The sequence below is a fragment of the Chenopodium quinoa genome, unplaced genomic scaffold (assembly GCF_001683475.1).
Source record: "Chenopodium quinoa cultivar QQ74 unplaced genomic scaffold, ASM168347v1, whole genome shotgun sequence".
NCBI classification, from domain to species: domain Eukaryota; kingdom Viridiplantae; phylum Streptophyta; class Magnoliopsida; order Caryophyllales; family Amaranthaceae; genus Chenopodium; species Chenopodium quinoa.
Window position 1 is genome coordinate 584,806 of NW_018745177.1, and position 13,505 is coordinate 598,310.

Consider the following 13,505-nt stretch of genomic DNA (forward strand, 5'->3'; position numbering starts at 1 on the left):
CGAAAGTTGTACTTGTATTATTTTTAGCAATTTTTCCAAACATATATACTTTAATCACATAATTTTGTTACGAGTGTAAAAATACTAGTAGTTGGTCAAGATATAGTTCTGTTACAAGTGCATACATGATACATAATAGTTGGGCAAGAAGTAATTTAAAGTAATTTTGACAATTATCACCTTCTGTTATGTCCATTTTAGCAATTACCACCTTCTATTTTTTATTTTTGAAAATTACCACTTCTATTTTCAAAAAATCAAAAGTTACCACTTTCTTGCCCCCAACTACCACGTGACGTCATTTTGGGCCCATTCTTTCCCTTCCTTCCATATTTCGCTCACATTTCTCATTCCTATGTGGATTCTCATCTCCCCTTTCACTTTTTTTCCCCCAAAACCACCAATAATTGTTTGTCAATTTTGATTTGGAGAAGTGAATTGAAGTGTTTTTGATTGTTTGGGGGAAAAAAGTGAAAGGGGGGATGAGAATTGAGTTAGGAATGAGAAATGTGAGGGAAATAGCGAGGAAAGGGAAAGAATGAGCCCAAAATGACGTCATGTGGTAGTTGGGAGGCAAGAAGGTGGTAACTTTTGATGTTTTTGAAAATAGAAGGTGGTAATTTTCAAAAAAAAATAGAAGGTGGTAATTGTTAAAATGGACATAACAGAAGGTGGTAATTGTCAAAATTTCTTAAAATTTATGAAAATCTAAGGTTAATACTTGTGAGCATATATACTTCAACACTTCATATACAATTCTATAGTGAACGTTTTCGATTTTTCTGTAAATTTTATATGGTGAAGGATACACCTAAACCTCATTCCCTCACTATGATTGAGACATTTATTTATTTCGGTGGAAATTTTTTGTGACAAGGATAATATGATAATCATCGAAAAAGCCAGAAAGATGGTGACATGATGAGCACATAGGAGGTGTTATATCTAGTACAAATGTAGACTGGAGCTGTGTTTCTTCTAGTACATTGTGTACTGCATATGAAATAAAAATCTTGGTTCATTTTAACCCAGAAATAAGTTTAGAGGATTGGACTAACTAAATTTGGATTTTGTACTTTGTCCTAGATTTATCTTTAAATATAACCATTACTTCATTCGTTTTTTAAAAGTGTTTCAGACCCCACATAACAATCTAACGAGAGTAGCACTGTCAAAACGGTTTGACAGTTCGGTTTCGGTTCGGATTGAAATCGGTTCGGTATTTAATCGGGTTGGTTTGGAATCGGTTTAATTGTCTCACGGGTCGGTTTTGGTTCGGTTTAAATAGTTATCGATTCGATTCGATTTCGGTTTATTCTTAAGCGGTCTTAATTCGGTTCGGGTTGTAAACAGTCCGGGTAGTAAACGGTTCGATGCAGACGGGTTGCGGTTTGTTAACAGTGCGGTGTAAACGGTTTTTATCCCGATTCAAACAGTTTCGGGTTGGAAACAGTTTCGGGTTAGAAACAGTTCGGTTCTTTTTTGGTTCAGTTTATAACTGGTTCAGTTCTTTTTCGGTTCAGTTTTTAACTGGTTCGGTTCTTTTTCGGTTCAGTTTATAACTGGTTCGGTTCTTCGATTGTTTAACCACTTTAACGTTATTCATATCGGTTCCATTTCAAGTTTACTAAATTATAGTTGAATCTGAATTAAAACATAGCCTAATAGTATATTCATGTCACTAGCACACTCCCATCTTTATTTCATTATTACTCACAAAATCAATGTAATCATATGCTTAATAGTCTCTGTGAATTAATTTTATTTATTACGCCTTCAGCCAAGCCTTGGTACTTAATATTACAAGCTTTTTGTTCATTTGGTTTCATCACCTCAAATGTATACATGACTAGAGGCAGTAGTGTTGCTAATAGTTTGAGGCAGGGCCTGAGCCTGCTTGTTTTGCTCCTGTTTGTGAACACTGATTATCCTTAAAACCTTAATGAATGATTTGGCTTGCTATTTAAAAAACAATATTCTAAGATTTCTAATATTTAATCCATTTAATTATATCCCCGTAAAAAAAAATCCATTTAATTATATAAAAAAGTTTGTAAACGGTTCGATTTAGAAGCGGTTTGGTTCATAAATGGTTCGGTTTATAACCAGTTCGGTTTACAATCAGTTCGATTTTTAAATGGTTCGGTGCAAACGGGTAGCAGTTTGCTAACGGTTCGGTGTAAGCGGTTTATTTTGCCAGTTTAAACGGTTTCGGGTTGGAACCGATTTCGGGTTAGATACGGTTCGGTTCTTTTTTGGTTCGGTTTTCTTTCAGTTCGGTTTATATTCGGTTCGGTTTGTTAACGGGTTCGGTTCTTATACGGTTTAACATTATTCGGGTCGATTCGGTTTCGGGTTTACTAAAATACGGTTCGGGTCGGTTTTCGGTTTCAAAAAAATCGGTTTTTAATCGGTTCGGTTCTCATTTAGGTCGCTCGGTTTCGGGCAGTTAAACGGTTTCGGTTTGAAATTTGACTGCACTAAACGAGAGACATGAATTGATAGGTGTTAAAGTAGAGAGATTGTAGGGACCATGTTAACTAATAAGAAATCGAAGCAAACTAAAAAAAAAAAAAAACAAACAAACCATATAGAAATTCAGACAATAGCTATGCAATAGAGGAAGTAATTATATATGGAGCACTGCATATGAAATACAAAGTATTAATTAAGTGGATAGGAGAGTTTATTGTACACCTGTACCAATCAAATTTGATGGAGTTAGTGCACGGGAAACTCCCTTTATAACTTTAAGGTTATAAATTCGAGTCTCACCAACTACATATGCTTGGGAGTAGGGGATTCACTTACCTCTCTCCTCTATTCTCAAGTGTTGATATACATAATGAATGTCTTAACCTGTGAGAGGTGTTTATACTCCACACCGATTGATTTCCTTGATAGTAGGAAATATCAGGTTTGAGAATGAATATGATTGTGGTTTCTCAGTCTACAATGAGAAATAGCTTTTCATACCAATTACGGAGTATAAGACTTGTAAAAATCAAAATGACTACATGTATTATAATAAAAATTGATACCATATCTCAAGTTTTCCATCTCATGTCATCTACTACGTATTATAATAAAAATTGTAAAGCAGAATATTCCATATCTAACATGCATACATGAACCTTTTATGAAGTTTATGATAATTGAAAAATAATGTGTAAAACTCAAGAATTTTTTTTAAAAAAAGAATAGAAATTAAAAAATAAAAAATACTAATTAGGGCAAAATGGCCTCTCTGACCCATCCCTATGACTTGGTATATTGAAATGCCTCAACCTTCCCTCTTGCTTCTTCATATACCCTTCACACAAAAATGCCTTAGAAAATTTATCCTCAACTTCTCTATTCACATCATGAACAAACACATCAGTGTCACCATCCTCCCTATTCCTAGCAATCATCCCGGCAGTGTAAATCGCGGTCATCCTTCCGGGAGCCTCATCGTAGTACCCGGTAGGTGCATCCACCATGATCACATCCCACTTAGTTTCATACACTTCCTTAGGTAAACCCTTCAATGCAAGTTGACACATTGAATGCCTAGCATCACCTATTGAAGTACACTCTTCTCCCTTAGCCATTTCCATCAAAGTATCTGCCTGATTAACCTTACTATCATAGACAACATGATAAGAGTCTAACATAGGAAATCTACGTTTGATTTGTTGAATCCATGACTCGTCTTCTTCTAGGAAAACAGTCCGGCCTCCATAGTTTAACGCGCTCCACATTAGACTGTCATGGCCTAGGCCGAAAACTAGGAAGTTACAAGGGGACTTTTGTTGTAGGACTTTGGCACTAACTGAGATTTCCTTTTGTGTTTGTTGTGGTGTGATGCTTGAGGTTGTGTAGTGAACGAGGGCATGAGATAGCGAAGATGGGAGTTTCGTGCAAGATGATGAACAATCCGAATCTCTACTTCTTACAGTTTGTGAAGTACTTTGATCAGAAGATGATGAAAAATTTGATCTTAAGATGAAGAGGAGGAGAAAAGCAAGGGTAACTCCTAAAATGAGGAGCTTGATATTAAGAGGGCCTTGAGGTTTAGGCCTCATGGTAGTTCTTCAATGAATGTAAAGATCAAATGACTGGTGTTGTTAGCTCTCTAAATTCGAGGATATGATGTTTGGAAGAAGCTAATGTTGGTGTTGCATAGACAAGAAAACGGGTTTTTATGAGATGAGCATATTGGTTATGTGATGAAGACTATTGAGCAACTATTGAGTGAAGATGAAGCAAAACTACACATAATATTTGGTAGCTAAATCGGCATGTTTGGTATGTGATCTTCATTAACATATCTTAGTTTATAATAACATGATTAGTTTAGAGATTAAGTAATTGATTTGATTGTTAATAACCTAGGAAATCAAAGAGATAAGAGTTATGTTTGTCTGTCAAGTAGTAGCTTGAAAGGAACCTAATAAGAAAGCTTCACAAGGGAGCAAATCAAGGGGTCATGATCTATATGAGTTAACTTTTTAGTGGTAGTTCAGTAGTTGTTGAGCTTGTATTTTATTGGTTATCATGCTTTTCGTACAGTTTAAAATTTCTACTTACATAAACAACCAACAAGCTTAATAATAAAAATATGATAAGGAAGTACATCAAATGTTTTTAAAATACTCATGAAATGCCTTATAATTATTGTGAACAAACCTATCCCATTTTAGTAAATTTTCCCCAACCTAGCATTCTATGTGCAACCACCAACAGACAAAAATTACGACTATGCTTTCTGATGAACCAACTCTTAAAAATTGAGCGAAAAGAGATGATCCAACTCTTAAAATTTGAGCAAAATGGTATGAAAAAATAAATAAATAAATAAATAAAAAGCAGCCAAGAAACAGGTAACATCAGAAGATTCGGCACATTATATAAACAATCGGACTTAAACCAAATAATTTACACGAGAGATATGATGAGATTTTTTACTGTACAACGGCAAAGTCAGGGCGCTGAATGCACCAACAGAACAAATTATTACATATCAGCTTTCTAAACATAGAAGCATGATCAAAAAAAGGAGACAGCAGCATTATGCTTCTCAATGTTATTAATCAGACTCAAGATACAGAGTATTACAACATAAGCGTGTTTAGCATCCTAAATAGATACGAAAATTTCTCCTTTCACCAGCTTCTTTGCACTCCCATTTTCACAACTTGTTGGTCCCAAAGTAGTAAACATATCATATCCGAATTGAGTATATATCGGTTTTCATCACTTCTCTTCAAATTCAACGTCTATAATGTCAGGGCTAGAATTTGACCGGGTTCCCTTGTCACCCCCCTTTGAGAAAAAATCACTCTTTGGCTGCCAGACAGTGTTACCACAACCTTGACAGCGTATTACGCTGTTCTTGACACCTATAAATTGTCGTTTGCATGCTGGGCAAGCACCCTGTGAAATAATTTGGTTTAAAACACACAAAGTGCATGAGAACATTTGATGCACGAAGAAGATTGATATATTACACTCAAGCATTTTGCAAGTTATGCGGCAACAAGATCTGGGTTTTTCCAACATATTACAGCAGCTATCAATATTTTTCATTGTTTTTTAATCTGCTAGCATATTGTAGCAACTGACTATATTTTCCATTCTAATTTAAAAGTAGGCAGCTGAAAGGCAAGTTTCCTTTTTCTGTTTCTATTTTACTGGCAATGTTTTGACTTTTACATCAACCACATACTCTACTTTCACTATCCATGATGATTAAAAATTATGGTAAAAAATAGTCATGTGGGATAATGTTAGATTCTTCCCATTATACTTCGTATAATTTCAAAACATCCCTTTTAAATATAAACTCATCAACAATTGCAGCCATTAATAATTGAAATCATGTTGACAAGAGTCTGTAAGTAAAAAAAAAAAAAAAAAAAAAAAAAAAAAAAAAAAAAAAAAAAAAAAAAACCGAAGCAATATTATCCAATATACTTGGCAGTACAGCAACAGACAAGATAACCAAACCCCATTCAGAAGGAGAACAGAAATATTCCAGTAATATACGACATTGTATCCGGGATTATAACAGCCTGCTGTTCATGGAGTTATAACTGAGATCAATTATGCTTCAAATCTATAAATATGGTAACATCATAACTTAATACAGCTTCCTTTTCAAATCATTTATCACCAAAGACTTTTCTTAACCGACCTCACCAAGTCACCAGAGAACAACGATCCACCACAAAAAAAAAAAAAAAAAAAAAAAAAAAAAAAAAAAAAAACCTCTCACCCCACCTATAAATTTCTCATATTTCTCTTACCACACCACAGAGATCCCCCAGTAACTCGAGACTTTACATGACCCGGTATATGAGGACTGATAAAGGATCTAGAGGGGGCAATACAGTTGTAAACAGTTGTTTACATACTTCTCCCTTCTGTTATTTAATCCCCGGCTTCTAAAACCCTTGAGATCAAGCCATCTTATCATCTCCCTATAAATAGTTTTTAAAGGATAAGATCATATGCCACACTACCCACCAAAAAAAGTTCGGTCACATACCTATATTACTTCTATTGACTGCAGTAAACTGTAAGTTCAAATCCAACACACACCAAAAGAAAAGCATTTTTCAACTGGATTACTCAGTCATACAAAGTTCAAGGCACCCTTTCCTTCCACCTATCACCAGACTCACATTAACTCCAAGCTGAACAAAATTGGAAAGTACTCAGACCCCAATACCAGGTTTATCATCAATACTTTTTGGACAAACCATTGGATTCTATGTTCTAACCCTGGTGCAGCTACGTTTATAAAAAACCATTACATATGGTCTCTTCACAGACATACTCGTGGACTTTCATGTTTTGATTAATGGAAAGAACTAGCCAGCCATTAATAAAGGGGACTAAATTCAATATGCTAGAGCTAGACTATTATTAGAACAAGGTGTCTCTTTACTCGCAGACAATGTTCAAGAAAAAATTGAGGTCTTGATCACAAAATATTAGGAAAAAAACTAATGCAAGCAGATGCACTTACCTTTACGGTCATGTTATTAGCAACAGCAGTGATCAGAAGAGGACCAGCAATTGGCAGTACCCAAGTGGCAATTATCAAACACCGAAATAGCCATCCAGATAAAGCAAACCATAAGAAGAAGATTGTCTGAAATGGAAATGAACAAATAAAGTAAGCACAACCAAAACCTAGAGCATTGACCCAATTGATCTATGTCAAATATGGACATGAAAGTAATTAAAAAAAAAATAGTTCTGGAATGAATAGAACTAAAGATCACTAATACAGAAATCGCATGAGTATATTTTCCATGTCTTCATGGTGGAATGATGGATAAACAATGAATCCAACACAAGAGAATGAAGATGAAAGGAACATGGCTTCACATACAGATAAAGGTGACAATAAGAACATGGTAAGACAAGAACGAAATAGAAGTCAAAATGCAGAGACAGAGTCGAGGAACAATACAGACATAGAAAAATTCTCCTGCATTAAAGATCTATTGATACTAATGGCTTCTTGCCAACAGTCACAAGATTTGAAAGCATCTACAGATCTACCATCATTTTGTTAAAATGGCGAAAAAAAAAGGCACCGGAATGTAAGTTATGGCAGAGTAGCCTTTAGATCAAATGAATTACTTTCCTGTCCTGCAAGAATATGTTCATTCTCGTTGTGCAAAGTTTAAGGCGAAGTAATTCGCTTAGCTCTTTAGATATGTTATATTAATAATGACACTCACTTCAATTTTGGAATTTACGTTATCGAGTGAATTTTATAACCTGTGGTGAACTCCTTGTATAGATAAAGGGTATGGAAAGTTTAACAAAATGAAGTTCTCATTTCAGTTTGCAGACGTTAGTCAAGAAGTTCTCCTTTAACGTACAACGGATATCTTCAGGGGGCTGAGGTAGTGAGGGCCTGAGGGGTACTCCTTTAGACATAAAAATAATGTCATCTTGTAATATGTTTGGTAATAATACCTCCCATTCACATTCAAAATGAAAGTCCAGCTAAGGAGGGCTATTAAAAGAAAAATACGCAATTTTACCACACACTTATGTCTCCCATGTTTATCTATGAAGCTATGTGAATCCCAAATGACAACAAGAGCCTACTGAACTAGTCAATTCACCAAATCAGTCTTATTTCTTCACCTTGAGGCTCCATTGACTTGTTATCAACAACTTTAATAAATTTAGTCCAATACCAATAAATAAGAATACTTTGTATGAGTAGTGGTAGCCCACTAAAATGTTAACAAAGCTCAAAGGCACATTGAAAATTAACCACCATAGAGAAGCACAAATGCAAAACGGTGCATAAACTTAGATGATACGTACCGCAGAACTCCTTCCAAGGGGAGTATCCATAAAACTATTGAACTGCTTCCTGTACTGCAAGAGGCATGTAATAAACAACATTAACCATTATGTCAACTTCCACAAAAAAAAAAAAAAAAAAAAAAAAAAAAAAAAAAAAAGAACAAAGAGGTACAATCAAATTACACAACACACGAAAAAGTCATCATCACGTACTTCCAACTAAAATTATCATCTATACTTGCATAGGGTATGATTTTCCAAACAGCACGATATAGCAACATTCAAAGGCAAACAACATCCACAAGTTCCATCGATTATCACAATTTTCATGAACAGGAATTTCAAGTAAAAGAGCCATGTTTGCATTTGTTCTCGTCATCACGAGTCTTAAAAGTTAAAACCCTAATTAAGTCAGCAACTTACTCAAATGCAATGAATAATTTGTTCCCAATTCGATAAATTGAAATTGCAAATTTTAAATCACCCATATCTTCCAATGACTATACCCCCATTCACGAACTGAAATTCTGAGTAAACTCCTAAACGGAACATGTTTGTATTTGTTTTCGTGCCTTAAACCCTAATTTAGTCAGCAACTCACTCATGCAATTGATTAACCGATAAAATATCCCCAATTTTACAAATTGAAATCACAGCACCACCCTACTCCCCAAATTCCATGATTTTAACCAAATTGCAAACAATATAAACAACGAAAAACCCTAAATTCAATCAAATTGCAGAAATAACAAAACAGAATTAGATATAGATAACGCGGGAAATACGAACCCTAGGCAAATTACGAGAGAAATCAAGAGAAAAACTCCGCCATTTTTGCGTGACTTCAAACTCACGGTCCAATTCACGAACACGAACAGAAGCAGCTTCAGCGGCAGAAGAAAGGCGACGGGAGACAGAATAGCGACGGTCGAAGCGCTCAGCGGCCTTCCTAGCGTCGAAAACAAGCTGCTCAAAGCCGTCGTTAGCAGAGTGCCAAACCTCCTTCCAAGCTTCACCGGATAATACGCGCCTTTTTAGGGACTCGAAGTCTCCGCGCTGAAACGCCGCCACGCGCAGCGGAAGACGGCGAGAAGGCGACGGAGGAGAGAGAAAATAGGGGTGTTGATGATGGTGGTTGAGCTTGAGTTTTCCATTGATGGAAGTTGAAGGAAGGAAAGAAATCGCCATTGATGAAGAATTTGAAGCTTTTTGGAGTTAAGTTTGAGTCTCTCTTCTCCTCTCTTCTCTTCTCTTCTCTTGTATTCTATGAGTTGAGCTGTTTCTGTGTTCGAGTTGATTTTGGCTGTTGGCCTGTTGCTGTTGCTAAGCCTCTAGCTTTGCACGTGCATATCACGTGGATTTGATTTTTCGTTTTCCTACTCCCTCCGTCCCGTAATTAGATTTTTTTCCTCTCTCTATTACATGAGGAATAAATGCTAAAATTAGGAATCTAATTAAGGGACGGAAAGAATATATTTTATGATTAACTAGCCTTTTGACCTATTAGATGCACGAGTTGTTCTTAGGTTATTTTCCTTGAAAAGTGTCGGTTTTGTTGTGCAATATAGTTAGGTATATATGCATAGATATTATGAGGTGTGAAATGACATATTTGTTTAAGTTATATTTTAATTTTAGGAGATGAATTGTTTCAAAAAAAAAAAAAAAGGTTTTTGGAGATGAAAAAACTATTTTATTGTTAATGTAATGTGCACTAATTAATTTATGGAAATTATCAATAATACCCTCCAGTTTCTGACTTTTATCAATGATACACATCATTAAACTTTCATTATCAGCGGTACCCATATAACTTTGTCTTAATTGCTACAGTGACTAAAACGTTAAACAAACGTTAATTACACTTAATTGACAGGTTTAAGGGGGTTAAAGGTGAAAATACTGAAATGCCCCCATCATATATATAATCTCCCTCCAAAAATCCCAACAGATTTCCCTCCTTTTTTTTTCTTTATTTAATCTCCCTCTTTCATATATAACCTTCTCCCCTCTTTTTCTTTTCATTACTAATTTCTGATTTCTATTTCTTTCTCCCCTCTTTCATTTCTTTCTCTTTGTAGTTGTTTGTAGGGTTAAGCTTCAATTGCTTCTTCTGGAAGGGGTTCATCTTCAAACAACATGAATGGAGGGGTTGCTTGGTTTAGAGGCATGAATTGCAATTGTGAACCACCTAGAGCTACGGATATTAGGTTTTTAAACTCAATTGCAAATCCTAGAAGGCCATATTAAAGTGTAGGCTATGTGAATTCTTTATGTGAGTAAGTGAGGACCAAATTGCAAGGGAAATAGGTGGGAGGCAAGGAACCATGGCAGAACAGCTGTTTTACATGCATTAAGGGCAGAATTTGCAGAGTTTATGCACAAGACTGATGAATTTGCTGATTTTATGTACATGGTTGTGAAATTAGCTGTAGTGATGTATTTGGGGTTATTGATTGTTGCTTTGAAAAAGTAGTCTTTTAAGATGATGGTTGTAAATAGATGAACTGAGTTTGTAGTTGGTGCTTTACTTTGAAATAAATGGAAGTGGTTTATTTTGGTATTATATTGCAACATGTCACTTTATTTTACTTTTTCAAAGTAAAAAAATGCACAAAATTGGAGAAACGAAACAGAAGCAAAATCATATGTATATATCAATACAACATCATTGTTCTGTTGTAATCACTTACAAAAATCACAGCTAGTACTGCTGCCAAGTCACAGCAAGTACTGCTGCCAAGTCAATCCCCCCCCCCCAAAAAAAAAAAAAAACAAGTTCAGGAGTTCATTTCCCAAATTAATAAGTTCATGCCTATTAATTCCCAAAAAAAAAAGTTCCTGCATCACTTGAAGCTTATAAAACATGTTCAAAAACTACTTAAGAGTATTATAACTTCCAAAAAAACCTAATAAACTACTGTTGCTCCTTGATTGTTGTTGTCAGGGTTTAGATTGGGACAAGTCCTGTGGCTGGCTGTCCAATTGTGAAGATGAGATCTCTGTTGCAGATGCTTCAGCATTTGACTTAGCTTTAGCTTCCTTTGTAGCATTTGATTGATCCTTTGATCTTGGGTTTTTAACAACCATGGCCTTAAGTGACTCCAGCTCCTTTCCCGTCAAACCCCCTTGCAAGTTGCTTTGTTGTGCCAAAAATTCCCACAGTTGCTGCATTTTACTGTCCTAGACCTCTTCCCTGGTTGGTCTTCACCCTCTTCTCTTTTCCAGTTTCTACTTGGCCTACCAACACCTCTCTTCATCTTTGGTGGATGAATGTGTTGGGGGTGGTTAGCATTACACTACAAGAAAATAACCTTTTCGTAGCGATTATTTTAACCTTTAGTATCGATTGTAATTGCAACAAAAAGTTTTCCCAACGAATGGTCATTCGATACAATATCCCCCGTTGCCTTAGCCTTTAGTAGTGGTTTTCAATATCGATGGGGTTGGCCTCAATAATCGATACGAAAAACTACATCCAATCGTGGTGACTATTGTAGCGATTACAATCGCTATAAATGTTTAACTCATTTTCGTCAAAAAACAAAAAAAAAACATGCGTATGATCTTTACAAGATTCGAACATGCAACCTCAAACTCTTATACTAAATGTTTCACCAATAAGGTATGACATATTTTATATATTCTTTGTCAAAAAATATTTTTATATCTAATGTTGAAAAGGCTTTTCGTATCGATTTTTAGGATTTCGTGGCGATTGTAAATGATACGATTTCTCAAAATTATATAAATGTGTAAAAATAGTGTGGATATGTATTATTATGTTTTCCGTATCGATTTTATATGGGTAAACCATGACAATTGTAAAATGATACGACTTCCTTAATTATTTCACAAACATACTTGCATATTGTAGCGAATGTACAATCGCTACGAAAAGGCATTTTTCTTGTAGTGTTAACTGGTGGTCATTGACTTGAATCAAGGATAGGGTGAATAACATGATTATACACTTGCTTGTAGGTCCTAGCAGTATACCATGAGCTTACATAATTGTGAGGATCAACTTTGGCATGAAGCATTGCCCTCACTGCATGTCAGCAACGGATACCAAAGAGTTACCAAGCCCCACATGAACATATTTTTGAGTTGAGACTTAGAGGAAATTAGGAATTCCCCTCATGTATCTCATACTCCCCTGAACTTGACTGAAAAGCTCTGTAGGTGGAGGTAGCTTTGCTGATTTCCCTGACCAATTTTGCAATCTTGGGGCATAAGTCATTGTCCTTCCAAGATTGTGCTTCTCATGCCTTGAAGCAATCCTCACCATACACACTCTTCTAATTCCTGCCATTTATAGATGTTATAAATATTAGTACACAAATTCACTACTGCTTTATGGCCTATAATAAAGAGAAAAATAAATTGTGAGATTTTACCTTCAAGGAGTGTTAAGACAGGTCAGCACCTGTCAACACCTAAGGTTGAGTTAAAACTCTCAACAAAATTGGATGTGTTTGAATCATTGCATACATTTGGATCAAACTTATGTTTGCTCCATTTTGATTAATAATCACCTAAATTAGAAAACCAAACCATCACATCCTTTCCTCCTTCCTTTTGCAATCTCTCCATTGCTTTTCTAAAGGTGAACTTGTTTGTGGCATTGCATGCCCTTCATAATAAGGTATACATCAAAGGACTTGGGAATTCCTTTTTATAGTTCCTGCTCAAGTGTCTGCAACAATATTTCCTCTTTGCATCAGGCCAAACTTCTGTCAGAGCTATATCAACTCCCTGTTTGTAAAAGTTATAAGAATTAGGTTCTAACAACAAATGTACATTCAAGGTAAGTTAATTAAAATGGGTAAGATATATATGTATACCTTTTGTCTGTCAGATATAATGGTCCAATGTTTCCTGTTGGATTGCTTGACTATATTGTGAAGATGCCAGAAGAAGTAAGACCAACTCTCTTTGTCTTCAACACTCACAATAGCTATGCTATTGGATAAATCTCATTGTTGCCATCTAATGTAACTGCAGACAACAAAATACCACCATAATTGCCTTTTAAATGTGCTCCATCAACACCAATCAAAGGCTTGCACCCTGCCAGAAAACCCTTCCATCGTCCAGCAAAACTTATGAACACACTAGTGAACAAATTGACTTTAAGAATGCTCTCACTCGGCTGCCAAGCTACAAAGCCTTTGACTCAG

At 35.5% G+C, this 13,505-nt stretch overlaps 2 protein-coding genes across 2 annotated transcripts; both read right to left on the reverse strand.

Annotated features, from left to right (window-relative positions):
* Positions 1-2,998: 2,998 nt before the first annotated feature.
* Positions 2,999-4,250, reverse strand: LOC110710781 (glucuronoxylan 4-O-methyltransferase 1-like). Its single transcript, XM_021889122.1, has one exon. It carries the CDS (start codon positions 4,065-4,067, stop codon positions 3,225-3,227), a length of 843 nt encoding a protein of 280 aa, XP_021744814.1. The 5' UTR covers positions 4,068-4,250; the 3' UTR covers positions 2,999-3,224.
* Positions 4,251-4,866: 616 nt separating this feature from the next.
* LOC110710717 lies at positions 4,867-9,632 on the reverse strand. The gene is made up of 4 exons (XM_021889051.1): positions 9,112-9,632; positions 8,341-8,394; positions 7,016-7,141; positions 4,867-5,418 (listed from the first exon to the last, which is right to left on the reverse strand). Exons 1-4 carry the CDS (start codon positions 9,508-9,510, stop codon positions 5,239-5,241), a joined length of 759 nt encoding a protein of 252 aa, XP_021744743.1. The 5' UTR covers positions 9,511-9,632; the 3' UTR covers positions 4,867-5,238.
* Positions 9,633-13,505: the final 3,873 nt, after the last annotated feature.

Coding starts and splice junctions, on each gene's coding strand:
- LOC110710717 (XM_021889051.1), bottom strand. CDS start 9,510: ATGGCGATTTCTTTCCTTCCTTCAACTTCCATCAATGGAAAACTCAAG. Junction 8,395..9,111: donor TCTCTCGTAATTTGCCTAGG/GTTCGTATTTCC, acceptor TGCCTCTTGCAG/TACAGGAAGCAGTTCAATAG. Junction 7,142..8,340: donor CCCTTGGAAGGAGTTCTGCG/GTACGTATCATC, acceptor TTTCCATTTCAG/ACAATCTTCTTCTTATGGTT.
- LOC110710781 (XM_021889122.1), bottom strand. CDS start 4,067: ATGAGGCCTAAACCTCAAGGCCCTCTTAATATCAAGCTCCTCATTTTA.